The sequence below is a fragment of the Bombina bombina genome, chromosome 5 (assembly GCF_027579735.1).
Source record: "Bombina bombina isolate aBomBom1 chromosome 5, aBomBom1.pri, whole genome shotgun sequence".
Classification (NCBI taxonomy): domain Eukaryota; kingdom Metazoa; phylum Chordata; class Amphibia; order Anura; family Bombinatoridae; genus Bombina; species Bombina bombina.
The window spans coordinates 981491302-981509120 of record NC_069503.1 but is presented as its reverse complement, the minus strand read 5'-3'; the positions used below and the strand labels follow the sequence as shown (position 1 = coordinate 981509120).

Here is a 17819-nt window from a genome sequence, read left to right as displayed (position 1 = left end):
GCAAACGCACATTTGGGCAAGCCAGCTTCATTTTGGAAGAAGGTGCTGTGGACTTATGAAGCAAAGAGTTATTTGGTCATAACAAGGGGCGTTATGCATGGCGGCAAAAGGACACAGCGTTCCAAGACAAACACTTGCTACCCACAGTAAAATTTGGTGGATGTTTGATCATGCTGTGGTGCTTTGTGGCCAGTGCCGGTACTGGGAATCTTGTTAAAGTTGAGGGTCGCATGGATTCCACTCAATATCAGCAGATACTTGAGAATAAGGTTGAGGAATCAGTCACAAAGTTGAAGTTATGCCGGGGCTGGATGCTTCAACAAGACAATGACCCAAAACACAGTATAAGTACAATGTTCTGCAATGGCCATCCCAGTCCCCAGACCTGAATATCATTGAACATCTGTGGGGTGATTTGAAGTGGGCTGTCCATGCTCGGCATCCATCAAACCTAACTGAACTGGAGATGTTTTGCAAGGAGGAATGGTCCAAAATGCCTTTATCAAGAATCCAGACACTCATTACAGGCTATAGGAAGTGTGAAGAGGCTTTTATTTCTGCTAAAGGAGGCTCTACTAAATATTGATGCAATATTTCTGTTGGGGTGCCCAAATTTGATCTAGTGCTGCACTGACATTTCTGGATTCTGAGTCATGGGGAAAGCAAAAGAATTGTCAAAGGATCTGTGGGAAAAGGTAGTTGAACTGTATAAAACAGGAAAGGGATATAAAAAGATATCCAAAGAACTGAGAATGCCAATCAGCAGTGTTGAAACTCTAATCAAGAAGTAGAAAATGAGGGGTTCTGTTGAAACCAAGCCACGGTCAAGTAGACCAACTAAAATTTCAGCCACTACTGCCAGGAAAATTGTTCGGGATGCAAAGAAAAACCCACAAATAACTTCAGATGAAATACAGGACTCTCTGAAAACATGTGGTGTAGCTGTTTCAAAATGCACAATAAGGAGGCACTTGAAGAAATATGGGCTGCATGGTCGAGTCGCCAGAAGAAAGCCATTACTATGCAAATGCCACAAAGTATCCCGCTTACAATACGCCAAACAGCACAGAGACAAGCCTCAAACCATCTGGCACAAAGTCATTTGGAGTGATGAGACCAAAATTTAGCTTTTTTGGCCACAACCATAAACGCTACATTTGGAGAGGAGTCAACAAGGCCTATGATGAAAGGTACACTATTCCTATTGTGAAACACAGAGGTGGATTGCTGATGTTTTGGGGATGTGTGAGTTACAAAGGCACAGAAAATTTGGTCAGAATTGATGGTAATATGAATGCAGTATGTTATCAAAAAATACTGGAGGAAAATTTGCATTCATCCTCCCGGAAGCTGCGCATGGGATGTACTTGGACATTTCAACATGACAATGATCCTAAACACAAGGCCAAGTCGACCAGTCATTGACTACAGCAGAATAAAGTGAAGGTTCTGGAGTGGCCATCTCAGTCTCCTGACCTCAATATCATTGAGCTACTCTGGGGAGATTATTATTTATTAGTCTTTATTTATAAAGCACCAACAGATTCCGCAACGCTGCCCATGGGTACAAGGATTAAAAGTGCAATGGAGAAACAATGCAATAAGAGCCAAAATTTTACAGACAAATACAGAGGGAATTGAGGGCGCTATTCCCGTGGGAACTTACAATCTAGATGGGTGGGAGGATGGGAAACAGAATGTGGGAACTACAAAGGTGAGAATGATATTAGTGAGGAGATAGATGAGAGCAACTGTTGGGTAAGTGAAGTTAATTTGTTAATGAGTCGGGTGATGAGCTTCCCTGAACAAAAAGGTCTTTAGGGAACGTTTAAAGGAGGAGAGGTTAGGGGAAACCCTGACAGCTCGAGGAAGTATGTTCCAGTGGGTTGGTGCCGCACGAGAGAAGTCCTGTAGTCTAGCATGAGAGGAGGTGATGGTAGAGTACGCAAGAAGCAGGTCATTGTTGGATCTTAGGGGGCGGGCTGGAGTATATTTGTTGATGAGTGAGGACAGGTAGGGTGGGGCAGCATTGGTGAGGGCTTTGTAGGTCAGGGTGAGACTTTTTAATTTAATTCTGCTATGGATGGGGAGCCAGTGAAGGGACTCACAGAGAGGTGCAGCAGAAACAGAGCATCAAGAGTGGTGGATTAGCCTTGCAGATGCATTTAGGATGGAATGAAGGGGAGAGAGGGAGATCTATTACAGTAGTCAAGTCGGGAAATTACCAGGGAGTGGATTAGCTGTTTAGTAGTTTCAGCACTAAGAAACAGACGAATTTTGGAGATATTGCGTAGGTGGTTACGGCAGGATGAAGAGAACAATTTTATGTGGGAAATGGACAGGTTTGAGTCAAGTGTGACACCGAGTCAGCGGACTTGGAGTGATGGGGAGATAGTGGTGCCGCCAACAGTGATGGAAACATTTGAAACTGGAGTAGAGTTAGAGGGGGGGGATTAGAAGTAGTTCGGTCTTGGACATGTTTATTTTTAGGTGGTGAGAGGCCATCCAGGAGAATATGCCAGATAAGCAGTTTCTAACCTTTCCAGAGTGCTGTGTTTTTCGTTACAGGCGGGTTCGCCATAGTGTCTTCCTCAAACACGTTTTCGGGTTACTGGGGGACCCTACTCTTATGGGTTATGGGACCAGGTAGCTTTTAATTCAAATGACACAACCTTGTTAGACATGTGGGGGGATGGTATATCTCCTCTAAGTCTTGTCATCATGATCCTTCCCAGTTTTGTAGAACAGGTTTTTCGTTAGGCGGGTCCTGCGGGCCTTCTGTTAATTTTTTTGGGCGTTAACCGTCGGGTTGCCTGTTGTTTAATTTATGTCCGGTAGGATGATTTTTTGTTTTCCTTATAATAGTTCCTGTGGGAACTTTTTTTCTGGGATCGATGCTCGTGGTTTTGCTTCTATTGAAGTTGTAAGGAACACGTTAGTTCCATGTTGATATGTTAAATATTTTCTTCCTCTCTCTGAGAGTAGAATTAGTCCGCTTGGCAGTGGTAACCCTGTTGTGGGCTGGCCCTGCTTGGATTCAGTTCTGCTGTCACGCGATGTTTTCTGACACATGGCGGCCTAGCTGGGCTGGTAGGGGCACCGAGTTCTCACAATAATGTTTGTATTAATTTGCTTCTAGTTAAGCATTTACCAGTACTCTCGAGTCCAAGTGGTTCTTGGGAGTGTTTAGTTTTTTTATAACCATTTCTCGGGGACCCGTCAGTGAAATTGCTGCGTCTCTCTCCATTGTTCCCGCTTTTTGGGAGCTGGATTATTCCTTCCACGTGGTGCGAAGGATAGAGGCCCTAGCGCCTTTGTCCGCCAGTCAGGGTGGTTTTTAGCCTTTTGAAAGCTTTGGTATTTGTCCTTTTAGAACTTGTTCCGTTGGGGCTCTCTGGTTTTGCAACCTTCTTGGACTATCTCTGTTTCTCCTTGGGGACGGGTCACCTTCGGGGATCTGGTTTCCCTTCAGGAGTTATTTTGTTACTCTTATGGACATCTGACAGTGTAGTCTGGCAATCTATAGGTCCTAATGACCTTTCTCAGGTGGTTTAGGGATTGCTGCTTAGGTGGCACCCACAACCACGTATTTTTACCTTATGGTTTATCCTGAGGGGGTGTAGAGTCCTACAGTGTTCTGTGGGTAACTTGCCCTCACTCTTCCCTTGTTTCTGGGGTTCGCACCTAGCTAGAAGGCTAGACCAGAATGCTATACTCTAAAGGTGTTCGGCATCGTGGTAACCTGATGGGTTACAGTTTCGATCCACGGTGAGGTGTGTTCAGCCTTCCCTCCTTCGGGTAGTTTTATGAGATGTTGCTTGATCCCTGGTAGGGGATTAGCTGCGCTGTTCAAGCACATTTGTGTTCATGTCGCTCGGTTGACTAATTATTTGAGCGTTTTTAATCATCTTTGAAAGTCTTTGCTACTTTTAGAGCATTGGTCTTCTGTGAGGGGGTCTCTTCCCTTTAGTTTGGGACTTGCAGAGCTCTTGCTCTTGTTATCCGGCTTCGTCAAGATGTTCCCTGGGAGGTCTCTTGGACCAGGGATTCCTGTTCCTGCTTGATGGTTTAGTTTAACCCATTTAGGACACAGGGGACGTATCCTGATCTTCCAGTTATCGAGGAGTTGTTCTCGGCTCCTCCTTTCGGATCCTGCCGTGGGACGTTACCGGATGTAATATCCTAGGTCGGACCTGGGAGTTTCAGCATTCCGAGTTCCTCGGCCTTCGTCCTTGTTCTAGCTTTTTCTTTGGGCCAGCTTTTCTAGGAGCTGGGTAGATGGCGTTCCCTGGGGTCAGCCGTCTCTTGTCCCTTGTTGGTGGCAGTTGCGGCTTAACAGGGGGACAGTTGCCAGGGCGAAGTTTTTATTTCCGCGCCTGATAGGCGTACTGACTCAGGGTTTTCTCTGAGGGACTCTTCTGTGATCCAGTGGAGTGACCTTATCTTGTTTTCTCCCGGTTTCTTCCTTGACATTCCTGTTCCTTGGGCAGGTGTTTCTCGATGCTCTCATTTCTGGGGTTTCCCTATATCTTTCTCTCCTCTCATCAGAGGTGTAGTTCCTTTGTGGGAGCTCTCCAAGGTTTTTTTATTCGGTTCGGACAATGGTCAACTTCTGTTGTTCTTTCCTAACTGGGCTATTGGCCGACGTTGAGACTAAAGGTGGTTGGCTCACGAGTTTTCTTTAGATCTCGTGCCTTTTCGAGTGTCTCTAGATGGAGTAACTGTGTCTACCCTTTCGCTTTTGTGGGTCGGTCTTTGGTTACCTTGTTTCCCTGCTCAGATCTGCTGTTGCTTGGGCTGGTCCGGCTGGGGGTGCGATCTGAGATCGGTTGTTCGTTTGCAGGTCTTTGGGAGGCCAGTGGACTTTGGTTAGTCGGGCGTCTTAGTTTGCCTGGTGGGTGTCCTCTGTCTGGGATTATGGGCAATTTGGTATTTGCCTTGTCTGCAGTTTTCCTTATCCGAGGTCTTGCGTTTGTACCAAGGACGGTGAGTAATGAGTAATGAAGATACTGTAGGAAACCCAGTAAAAATTGTCTGAGTTTCGATGTTGAGGACTTGGTTCTCAGCTGTCATTTTGTGATGCTTCTGTACGATCCTTAGGCTCTTATGGTCTACATGAGACTGTTCCTTTAGAGGATCTTTATACCTTTTGGGTAGGGATGCACCGAAATGAAAATTCTGGATCGAAACAGATACCGAAAATTAAGGATGCCCCTGGCTGAAAACCGAAACTAAACCGAAATTATTTTTTTCTTTTTTAAACAGTGTGTGTGTACCATTTTGGTCCTCTTTGTGCCGAAATTGGAATTGCACATTTTCGGCGGCCCAAACTTTGGTGCATCACTAGTATTATTCTATATTTAGTTCTGTGTAACAGAATCAGACTTAACCATTTTTGTTTTTTACCAAGTATCAAAATAAAGTATAGTCCTAAAAGACTATTATATGCAAAACAGTAAGTCAAGTAATGAACTCAAACAGCAGCTCTAAGCTGGCATCAAATTTGATATATGCTACACAATAATTTTACCGAAAATAAAAGGCAAAATAACCGAAAACCGAAATAACCAAAAATGCCATTTTCGGCCGAAAAATTCTGCGGCGGAAATTTCGGTGCATCCCTACTTTTGGGTATACTGTTGGCTTCCCTTGTCCTTTTCTGTTTGGGGGATTTGGGTATTTGTACTAGTACAGGGAGTGTGGGACTTCCTATGGGACGACGGTTATTTTGGTGGAGTGTTGGTTCAGTGAGTCCGTTTGGGATCTCTGGTTGGGCTTCATACTGGCTATGAGTCTGTGTCCTTGGGGGCCTTTTTCACTCTTAATTTTCTGCCCGGCTTTGAAGTAGCGGGGTTTGGGATGGTTTGTGTTTTTCTGGCTTGGTGCTTTCAGAATGGGCCGCCTATTGTATCCTCCCGTTTTGGCATTCAGTGTCCTCAATAGCTTGGATATTGTTTTCCCAAAAGTAATGAATGCAGCTGTGGACTCTTTCCATTTAAGAAGAAATTATGCTTACCTTTTCTTCTGATGGAAAGAGTCCACAGCTCCCCACCCGTAATTTTATGTGGGGCGTCCTTATTTATTCTTCTGGCACCTTTCACCCTGATTTTTATTCTACTGTTCCTTGTTCCTCGGCAGAATGACTGGGTAATGAGGGAAGTGGGAGGAGTATTTAAGCCTTTGGCTGGGGGTGTCTTTGCCTCCTCCTGGTGGCCAGGTTCTTATTTCCCAAAAGTAATGAATGCAGCTGTGGACTCTTTCCATAAGAAGAAAAGAAAATTATCAGGTAAACATAATTTTATGTTTTTCTGAGTCTGTCCAAAATCAGCTGTCTTTAGCAAGAGGGAGAAGAGAAGAGAGAAAAAACTAGTTTGGTTTCCAATTTTATTCTCAATTCAAAAGGTTTTGGCCTATCATATGCCAGTCAAAGGCTATATGTGAGTATCTTTAGAACTTGGCTAAAAGCCTAGCCTAAAAATAGATAAATAACTTTTTTACCTGAGCTCCACTTTTTACTATTTTTGTAATGGATGCTACTATTGCCACAGTCACTGAGGGTAAGGGAACTTTTCTGCCCCAGGATAAGAAATTTAAGGGTAAGCTTATATCTTCTGGGAGTTTTCTTACCTTTAGGAGTATTGAAAATAATTTCTCAGGGGCATTGAATACATTTTCGTTCAAGGCCTCCTCAGGGAAGATTATTTTTGTCTCAAGTGCCTCAAGATCCATTAAAGGCCCAAGCTTTCTTGGCTTGTGTGAGAGATATGGAATTAATGGGAGTGATTACTCCAGTTCCAACCTCAGAATTAAACCAGGGGTTTAGTTCAAATCTCTTTATAGTACCAAAAAAAAGAGGGTGAAAGTTCCCACTTGAATACAAGATTAAGATAATTTGAACTTGCTTTGGTGTAGTAGGGTCAGTATATTAGCTCCATTTATAAAGCTGCATTAGCTTCATAGCCTCATGTGAGCCAACCTGAAACGCTAGTTAAGTAGCAGCATCCTTAAGATCCTTAAAATGTCACATATTGTGCTAAAGAGGGGGCTGCCAATCATCCCGATCAGATCTTTATAATTGGCAGCCCCCTCTTTAGCACAATGGTGACAGCATTACACAAGAAGAAATGTTAAATGCAGCAGCGTAACGCTGCCCGCGAGGCTGAGCACACAAAGTTCATGACAGCAAACCTCGTACACCCACCTGATGATAAATCGAGTCCTATGTTTACAATAGACTCAAAACATGCGTATTTGCATTTCCCTATACAAAGGAATCATGTCAAGTTACTAAGATTTGCTTTCCTAGACAAGCATCAGTTTGTGACCCTCCCTTTTGGTTTGGCTACAGCTCCCAGAGTGTTTACAAAAGTATTGGGAGCTCTATTGTCTGTAGTTTGACCTCAATGAATTTCTGTAGTTGCTTACTTAGATGACATTCTGGTTCAGGCTCCTTCTTATCATCTGGCTGTATCTCACACTTAAATGGTTCTTCAGTTGCTTTAGAGTCACAGTTTTAAAATTAATCTTTCAAAAAGTTCATTAACTCCTCAGACCCATGTGTCTTTTCTGGGGATCATAATCGATTCTCTGAAATATTTTGCCTTTGACAGATCAACATAGACAGAAGCTGCAGCAGACCTGTGCTTTTCTTCATCCGAATCCTCTCCCTTCCATTGCTCAGTGCATGGAAGTCGTGGATCTCGTGGTGGCTACCTCAGGTGCAGTTCCATTTAACAGATTTTATTTTCAGGCCCTCCAATTGTAGATGCTGCATCAATTGCATTTGGACCACAAGTATATGTCTCAGAGGATTTTTTTTATTTAATTTTTTTTTTTAATAAATCTTTTATTGAGGTTTGTAGAGACAAACAGTGAATATGGTCATGTCGCATCAATAACTGTCATAATTAGACATTTCAAAACAATACAAATATTATGTGAAAAGTTAGTCATTAGAAGAAGATACCTACTTCAAAAATCTCTATTTTTTGTATAAATTTTAGCATTGGGGTAGCTAGTGCTGTGGCCACTTATGGACCCTCTGAAAAGTTAATATGTAAGCATATGGTAGCTACAATAGAGGCCACTCTTGGGTCATTTGAACACTTTAAAGTAGTTATAGTGTGGAATAGCATATAGATCAAAATAGCACCTCAATTGTAACTTAAAACTCTAAAGATTGAAAACTAATATTTCTTTCATGTAATTGGCAAGAGTCCATGAGCTAGTGACGTATGGGATATACAATCCTACCAGGAGGGGAAAAGTTTCCCAAACCTCAAAATCCCTATAAATACACCTCCCACCACAGCCACAACTCAGTTTTACAATCTTTGCCTTCTATGGAGGTGGTGAAGTAAGTTTGTGCTTGATTTTTTATGATTTCTTCTATAATAAGTACTTCTAAGCTTTCTGAAGCCCAATTCCTCTAAGAGTACAGTGTTTGTCAGAGTGATGTGAAGAGAGTATCGCCTATTGATTTTTATGGTTTCTTTCACAGGAAATCTTTTCAAGGGTTCTCTGTTATCGGTCGTAGGGATTCATCTCCTACCTCCCTTTTCAGATTGACGATATACTCTTATACCATTACCTCTGCTGATAGTTTTCAGTACTGGTTTGGCTATCTGCTATATGTGGAGGGGTGTCTTTCGGTAAGTATGTATCATTATTTAAGACACTCTCAGCTATGGTTGGAGCTTTATGTATGTTTATAAAGTTCTAAATATATGCGTTTACTTATATTTGCCATGAGTCAGGTCTATGTATATTTCCCTTTGCAGTCTAGCAGTTTCAGTATGGGAATTATGTTTTATGAAATAATTTTTTTAATATTTTCTTACCTGGGGTTTAGTCTTTTTTTCCTATTTGACTTGTTTTTCCTTAAAATTTGCGGCCAAATCTAGGCTCGTAAGGGTTTCAAAATGCTCTTATTGCTTCATTCTTGGCGCGAGAATTTTTTGGCGCGAATGTGCATCTATGATGATGCAAGTGCGTCATTTCCTGCGTTTTAGTTCACGCCAGGTTGTTTGGCTCAAAGTTGTCTTTTCTGACAGAAGCAAGAAAGTCAAAGATTTTCAATACTTGTTTTGCTCTTCAGTCCCTTCCTCGGCCGTCAGTGGCTCAGTGCATGGAGGTTATTGGTCTGATGGTTTCAGTCATGGACATCATTCCGTTTGCTCGGTTCCATCTCAGACTTCTGCAGTTATGCTTGCTCAGGCAGTGTAAGGGGGATTATGCGGATCTATCTCCAAAGATTGTTCTAGATCAGATGTCCAGAGATTCTCTTCCATGGTGGTTGTCTCAGGATCTTCTCTCTCAAGGAACTTGCTTTCGCAGACCTGCCTGGGTGATTGTAACCACGGATGCCAGTTTGCTGGGCTGGGGTGCTGTCTGGGGTTCATTAAGGGCTCAGGGTCTATGGACTCGGGAGGAGTCGGTTCTTCCAATAAATATTTTGTAACAGAGCAATTTTCAATGCTCTTATAGCCTGGCCTCAACTAGCTTCAACCCAGTTTATCAGGTTTCAGTCGGACAACATAACGTCAGTGGCTTACATCAATCATCAGGGAGGAACTCAGAGTTCCTTGGCCATGACAGAGGTAGCCAAGGTTATTCAGTGGGCGGAGATTCACAACTGTTGTCTGTCTGCTATCCATATTCCAGGGGTGGACAATTGGGAAGCGGATTTTCTGAGCAGACAGACTTTTCATCTGGGGGAGTGGGACCTTCATCCAGAGGTATTTTCCAGCTTGATTTTCAGTTGGGGGCAGCCAGAATTGGATCTCATGGCATCTCATCAGAATGCCAAGGTACGGGTCGAGGTCAAAGGATCCTCAGGCTTTTCTGATAGATGCTTTCAGTCCGGTATATGTGTTCCCTCCATTTGCTCTTCTTCCTATTGTTTCTTTGAAGCTGACTGCTTGGAGATTGGACGCTGCTTGATTCTTTCTAAGCGTGGTTTTTCTTAGTCAGTCATTGAGACCATGATTCAGGCTCGTAAGCCTGTGACTAGGATGATTTATTATAAGATTTGGCGTAAATATTTGTATTGGTGTGAATCCAAAGGCTACTTGTGGAGTAGAGTTAGGATTCCTAGGATTTTGTCTTTTCTCCAGGAGGGTTTGAAGAAAGATGTATCTGCTAGGACCCTGACGGTAAGTTCTTACATAAATTGTTATGTAGCATGTGAGGAGTCCACAAAATGTTGTAAAAAGCTATGTAACTATATCAACTATATTTATTTCAGGGCCGTGATGATAGCATTAATTAGACAAAGAAACAATCTGCTCATTACTGGTATTTTTAACATCTTTGTCATTAATAGGGTATGAGAGTATAGTGTGTGATTCCCGACTACGGGTGACCACTATTAGGGTAAAAGTCTTGCTACTGACTAAGGAAGAGTTTAGAGTCTGACGGTATAAGCAATATATGCTCAGAGCAACTGTTTTAACACTTAGCTATCCAGTTGGTGGAGAGAGAAAATATATTGATGAGCACGGACCTTTGGCATGTAGATTAGAATATTATTGTTACAGGAGAGCCTCCTAGGTGTGAAACCTCGCTAAGTCTCCCATCTAATAGATCTATAAAAAGATAAATGGTAATTCTGACTTTCTCAGTATGTCCTATTGCCTCGGCTGCAGGCAGCAGAACTGAGCCTAGTGCAGAGGGATTAGTAGTAGTTATATTTTCCTACAAAATCGGAAGGCTAATAGTATGACCTAAACAGATAAGTTACTCAGATGAGGATTGAACACCGTGCAATGTATAACTTATTTGACACCTCTGTGGCGAGCTTTCAAAAGCAATGAGTTGTCAAAAATACGTCCTCATCTGTAAGGCTATAACAAGAGGCCATTGAAGCCTTAATAACGCCATCATCATGCGCTGTTGATCAAAGAGAAAAAACAGGCAAAAAAAAATATCGCTCATTACACTTGCAGACCCATTAAAACACAGGTTGTTTGCCATAAGGCCATACTATTCTATGCATGGCAGTTAGAAACTCTATTTTATGGTGGTTAGATGAGGCTGTGCTATACTCCATTTGGTCCCCATGTGGATATGAACAGTTAAATATATGAGCAGGCCCAAATTATTTGAATTGGTAAGAATATCTGCTGTGTTCTGTCCCAGGGTTATCCATAAGTGCAGACAAAGTACAATAGCATATATAATCATCTTAAAGTCTGGTATATAGCTAATATAAACAAAGATCATCTACAGGTGGCCCTTAATTTAATCAACGACCTTAGGCAGTTCTATGAAATAAATGAGTAGTCCCAATGAAAAGGACAAGTAAAGTATAAGGTACCTGCTGGTAACCAGCACTGAACTGTATGAAGATTTGCGTTACTTTAGGAACATGTCATGACTGGTATAGCCTCCAGGATCCCACAGTGGGGTTTGTGCAGCTATCATTATGTAAGGCCATCCTCGTCTGTATACTTCAGGTGTGGGGTTGTGGCCGCTTTGCTGTTTCCTGCTCCCAGGCTGGCGTGTCTGGTTCGACAAGTAAGGTTTGTGGTCAGTCCAATTATTGGGGCATTCTGTACATTTTCTCTTCATAAATGAATAGGATCTCTCTGTCTGTGTGAGATCCCTGGTCTGTATAGCGCTAACCTTCTGCTCTTCGCAACCTGGGATGGCAGTCTGTAAATATTGCAAAGAGTAGTAGTTAAGTGTGGGCTCGCTCCGCTCCCGATGGGTTGTTGTCTCCCCACTCAGGAGTTCCTTCACGCCACGTTGCACCGGGCCATCTGGGTAAGTGTGAGACTTAGCTGCCGGCTCCTTTTTATATGGGGTAGAAAATGCCAGCCTTATCTCTGCTGTAAGCTTAGCTGCGTGATTGTCCATTAGGTCCGCTAGTGCATATACAAGATCCCTGGGGTCAGACTCCGTGATAAGACCCATGTTTTGAAATCTCCTCAGATGCTTCTTTAGAGTAGTAAGATCTGGTATTAGAGTGCAAATGTTAACCTGTGGATAAAAAGGTAGGGGAGGATTCCGCTGCCCTGATCTTCGGGTCTATCAGTATTAGGAAAATAGTCAGAAGCACTCCAAATAGGAGCTACAAAGTCTCTGTATACAGATCCGTGGTATATTAGAGATCACTCCGGATTAGTTTTCTTTAAAGTTTTGTCAGGGATAATGGAGTGATAGTGAGGAAAGCACGTGATCAGGGCCGCTTCATGTAGGAGTATTGTGCCACAGTTCCTGCTTTGTATAGACATCCATATTCTATGATATTGGTAGTCCAAGCCTCTGAGGGTGAAGTTACAGTAAAGTATTTTAGACTTTTTCAGCTATAATCAGATTTTTTTTTTTTTGTATGCAGGCAGTAGCTTCTGGAAAGCACGTCTGGTTTCTTTGATGGCTGACTCCGCCCCTCGTCTCAGAGGATTTTATTAGATCACAAGTCTTAGTGGCAGACTTGTCAGTCCTTGGATCAGGGAGCCTCTTTTCTTCAACCAGTGAGGATAGTAAATCTCCACAGAAGCAAGTCTGTTAGGTTTGGGTGCAGTCTAGAGGTCTCCGCTTCGGAGGCTTCCTCTAAGAAAAAGGATCTTCTGTCTTAAGGCACTTTTTCATGATCTCAAAGCTCTAATTTTGACGGCATGGAGATGAAGCAATTCTGTCCCAGAGAGGCTTTTCTGACAAGTTTATTATTATCCTAATTCAGGCTAGAAAACCTGTTACCAGATCTATTTATTATAAAGTCTGGAAAAACTTTTTTTGTATGAGGTTCTCGCAAAGGTTATCATTGAAATTCCTGCATTAAGGCTTAGATAAATGTTTATCCACCGGTTCATTGAAGGGTCATATTTCAGCTTTCTGTTTTGTTTCATAAAATAATTTTCTTAAATATACATTATTTATAAAGTGCCAACATATTCTGCATTGCTGTCCATAGGTACAATTGATTTAAGTAAACCAATGGTACAGCACTTATAAGAGACGAGAACATTTTCAAACAAAGAGGGTGTGAAACAGGAGGTGAGGACTGTAAGGGTAAAATATATGTTAATACAGAGTTGGCAATTATTTGTTAGGGGGAATTAATTTTTTACTCAGTTCAGGGATAGGCGTCCCTGAATGAAAATATTTTTAGGGAGCATTTAAAAGAAGGCAGATTAGGGGAAAGTCTGACAGCGAAAGTGCATTCCAGTGGGTTGGTGCCTTAACTGCTGATAAGTTTACCTACTGAAGTATAAATGGAGAAGAGTAGAGGACCCAGGACAGAGCCTTGAGGTACTCCAACTGACAGAGGCATAAAATAGGAGGAGTTGGCAGCCAATTATACAGAAAATGACCTGCTAGAAAGACAAGAGTGGATCCTAGAGAGAGTACAATGTCCCACAGACCAAGAGAGCTGAGAGTCTGTTGGAGGAGATGGTGGTCAACTGTGTTGATGGCAGCTGAGGTCAAGTAAGATAAGTATAGAGTAGTGGCTGTTACTTTTAGGCCTTTATTCAGGCTCTGAACAGAATTAAACTAGTTATTCATCCAGTTTCTCCTCCTTGAAATCTTAATTTGGTTTTGAAGGTCCATCAAACTCCTACTTTTAATCAGATGCATTGTTTAGACCTTCATCTTATATCCTGGAATTATCTTTTTCTTATTATTTCTTTGACTAGCAGGGTCTTTAAGCTTTCAGCTTTGTCATGCAAACCTCCTTTTTTTATTTTTCGTCAGCATAAGGCTGTTTTTCGCACTACATTATGGCTCTTTCTTTTTGTCCAGCTCCAAAGAAGTCTAAGGAGCGTCTTCTCCACAATATTAAAAATAACAAAATAAAGCCACAAATTATTACAGACTTTCTTTTTGTCTATTTTTCTGGGCCTCACAAAAGGTCGGAAAGCTACAGCTGTTACTTTAGCAGCTTGGCTTAAAGCTGTAATTCTCTAGGCTTATTTGGTCGCTGGGAAAACTCTAAGCGCATTACTCCAAATTCCACTACAGCAGTTGTTACTTCTTGGTCCTTTTGTAATGAGGCTTCTATTGATTGGATTTGTAAGGCAAATTGATTGAGGCTTCTGTTGATCAGATTTGTTCTTCTTTACACACTTTTTCTAAGTTATATCACTTTGATGTGTATGCATTTATTTAGACTGCCTTTGGAAGGAAAGTTTTTTGGACCGTAGCACCTGAATAGTAACATCCTGCCTTCAAGGTTTGTCCCCCCATTCACAGTCTCGTGTACTCCATGGCTTAGCGATTGATTCCCACATGTGATGACTTGTGGACTCTCACCATCAAATGAAAGAAAACAAAATGAATGCTTACTGATAAATTATTTTCTTTTATGATGGTGAGTCTACAAGCTCCTTTATCTTCCCTGCTTTTTCTTTTTAACTGATCTACTTGGCTATATGTATGACTAAGTATAACAGAAAGTGGGAGGGATTTAAAGCTGTGGTATGTTAGGGAGTCTTTTACTTCCTCGGGGTCAGAGGGCAAATATTCCCACACGTGATGACTCGTACTCTCACTGTCATGAAAGAAATTTAATTTATCAGGTAATCATAAATTAGGTTTTTCTTTTGCTACGTCCTTGTTTCCTTTTTGGTGACATACTAGATAATATTCACTATCTTAGAAAAGAAAATGTTTTTGAAATTAGAGGGACAGGGTCTGCAGACACCTGTAATGCCCACTTAAGACTCCAAGGTAATGAAAAATGCATCTAGAGGTTAGTTGTGCAAATATTCTTGGGAAAAACAAGGTGTCTCATATTCTAAAAAGCCCCAACACCTCCACCACACAACTGTGAGGAAGTGTCTCTGCATTGGTCCTCATTCTGCGTCACTACATCACCCATAGTTAATACCACATGGTCTAGCGCAGTGTTTCTCAACCGCAGTCCTCAAGTACCCCCAATAGGCCAGGTTTTCATTATAGCTGAATTGGAGAAGAGGTGAAATAATCAGCTAATCATACACAATGGTAACTAACCTGCTCTCAACCATCAGCTGATTATTTCACCTCTTCTTTTGTTCAGCTATAAAGAAAACCTGCCCTGTTGGTGGTACTTGAAGATCGTGGTTGAGAAATAATGGTCTAAAGCACTCAATGAGTACAGCGAATGAGGAGGGATCATCAATCAATCCTGTATTGTAAATTGCGCCCAATACCTGTTTATTAAATATAGCTTATTGGAGGTGAGGTAACCTAAAAACTAGTTGTATATTTCTGTAATTTCTAGTATTTAAGATCCAGGGTTAGGGGCTCTTAGAGTTATGTTAAGTGTGTTCCTTCAACCTATAATAGGGGAGTAATAGACCATTTATGAATTGTTATGAGCAGTCAATCTGTGCTCAGCTATTGGCAACCTTAAGGGAATTCTATAAATACAATGAACACCACTCATGCTGATATAGATAAACGTGTTTAAAATATGTTTTTATCTCAGTTAAAAAATGCTTGCAAATCACAATGGTCTAAATCCAATAACATTCAATTTCACTCCTGTCTGGTGCAGTCACTATTCCTAGCTCATAAAAATACATACATTTAAAGGAACATTGAAACTCAAAAGTGTTTATCATGCTTATGAAAGAGTAGTAATTAGACATGTTAAACTGGATATTGTATTTCAAAATCATCTTAAAGCTTTTCAAATTGGTATTAAAACGAACAGGAAATACTTGTTTGCTCACAATACATCCCAAGGGGTAGGCTTTTCATTGGCTGATAAGGACAATTAACCTAACTACTTTTTATCCATTTTAAAATATTATTTTTTTAAGCATTACAAAAGTGTCCCTTTTAATTAAGTAGGTCATATACATTTCCAGCAATTTCTTAATGACTTACAGAACATCCAAGCGCACTTACATTGTAATATGATGTGATATGAATTTTAAAAGATATTTTTCACTTTAATAGCCAGGAATTTACCCCTATGAGAGACGTTGTCTAATTTACCTAATACGAAATTTGGTTCCCTTTCCTAAAGGGGCGGTAAACTCATAGGATATATTGGCATAAATTAAGCAATGCATTACATTCAGTGTTTTAATAATTTAGCACTGTCATTCATAATTTACTAGATGATGCAAACTAAAAACAGTTCCTGTTCTTCTTTGCTGGAGGGGGGGGGGCAGATGTAAATGAGCTGGTGCTCTGATCCAACCAAATTCTGATCCAGCAATCACTCTGTGGAATGTTGCATGTTCCATTAAATTTTACGATACTTAGGTATGATAGAGGCACTGCAGCCTCTCTGTAGGTTGTGGAACGTAAATCAGACAAAAATAAATAATTCATTTGTATTGCAGTGTTTTTTAATTTTCCTCAAAATGACTACCCAAATGTTGAAGCACTTGAAAATGATGCAGCATAGCTGTAAAAAGCTGACTAGAAAATATCACCTAAACATTTCTATGTAAAAAAGGAAGATATTTACCTCCAAATTTCCTAAGTTTTTACACACCCCTGTAATCAGGATGGTAGTCCCAGGACTTGCAAGGGAGCTTGCATCTGGCATGTGCAGGCACAGTCATGTTATTTTTCTGTTCGGTTTAAGGAAGTTTACTATGAAATCTTACAAGATTTCAGGGAAATCTCATGAGAACTCAGAAAAGCAATGCATGACCTGATTGGCTATTGCTTTTTTTTCTTCTTTTCAACTTTTAGCTGGACAGCAGCTGAAGTATAACTGTTCACAGAGCATTTACACTGGTGAGCTGAAGAAATTGTGAGGTAACATATCTTTCCATTCTTAAATAGAGATGTTCAGGCGATTTTTTCATGTCAGCTTTTTACAGTTATGCTGCAGCACTTTCAAGTGATTTAGCATATGAGTAGTATGTCCCTTTAATGTAAGATTTTACTGCAAGATTAAATGTTGTGTTTAATGTCCTTTTAAATCTGAGCAAAGGGGTTAAACACATGGGTTCCATATATGGAGTAGTGTAAACATTTCATGGTGTAACAAATTAAAGTGTTTTTGCACTACAATTTCCCTGTAAGTACTGCTTTTTATTAAATATTTTTGAGACTTGTCTAACTTTCATATGCCTTTTGCATATGTGCACTTAAAAATTTACTTTCATGTTTCTTTTTTCCTTTAGGAGGTGTTCCTGATCGTCACTGCAATCCTTGTCTTCCTGTTTGCTTTTTATGCTTTGTTTTACCTTAACTTGACTGCAACAGAAGATGGTAATGAAGAATAAATGAAGTAGAATTGTTAAGGCATTACTATTATCATTCCAATGATTTACAGCCAAGGATCAAGCCTGTTCTTCTAAGTGTAATTATGCATTCCAGAGTGCAACCTTCTGGGGTTACAATGCTGCCCATTAAGGCAGTGAACTGACACACTCATATTCCAGTTCAGATTTTTTAATTATTCCAACTTTAAGGAGGAAACGACTTTAACGTTAAAAATAATTTGTCTTTAATAATGTTGCTTACAAAATTGGTTTTCTGATTAAAAAACAATATTGAGGAAAATTTTATATTTTGTCAAATCTTTTTAATTTGTTGAGGTCTCCCTTACCTTGTGAATTTTAACTGTCTCTAATGAAAATGGTGAAGCCTTTTTTTGGATACAATTTTTTGTTGAAATGCATGAATAAATGTTTTTGTTTTTCTTAAATATTACTTTTGTCTTTATTAAATATATATTTCTGTATTATTCCATTTAGTAGCCTTTAAACCGGCATAAAACACAAGATTTTTCTTTTGTGATTCAAACAAAGCATACAGTAATTAAAGTGTTTTCAATATACTTCTATTATCAAATTTACTTTGTCATATTCTTTGTTGAAGAGAGATCTAGATAAAAAAAAATGCACATTTCTGGAGCAGTA

At 40.6% G+C, this 17819-nt stretch overlaps 1 protein-coding gene across 1 annotated transcript in view; it reads left to right on the top strand.

Moving 5' to 3' along the window:
* TRIQK (triple QxxK/R motif containing) overlaps positions 1 to 17605 on the top strand; it is a 410206-nt gene extending 392601 nt beyond the window's left edge. Inside the window, exon 6 of the mRNA XM_053715195.1 lies at positions 17079 to 17605. Within this exon, the coding sequence (XP_053571170.1) occupies positions 17079 to 17146 (68 nt within the window). The 3' untranslated portion in view covers positions 17147 to 17605. The remainder of the gene's footprint in view (positions 1 to 17078) is intronic.
* Positions 17606 to 17819: the final 214 nt, after the last annotated feature.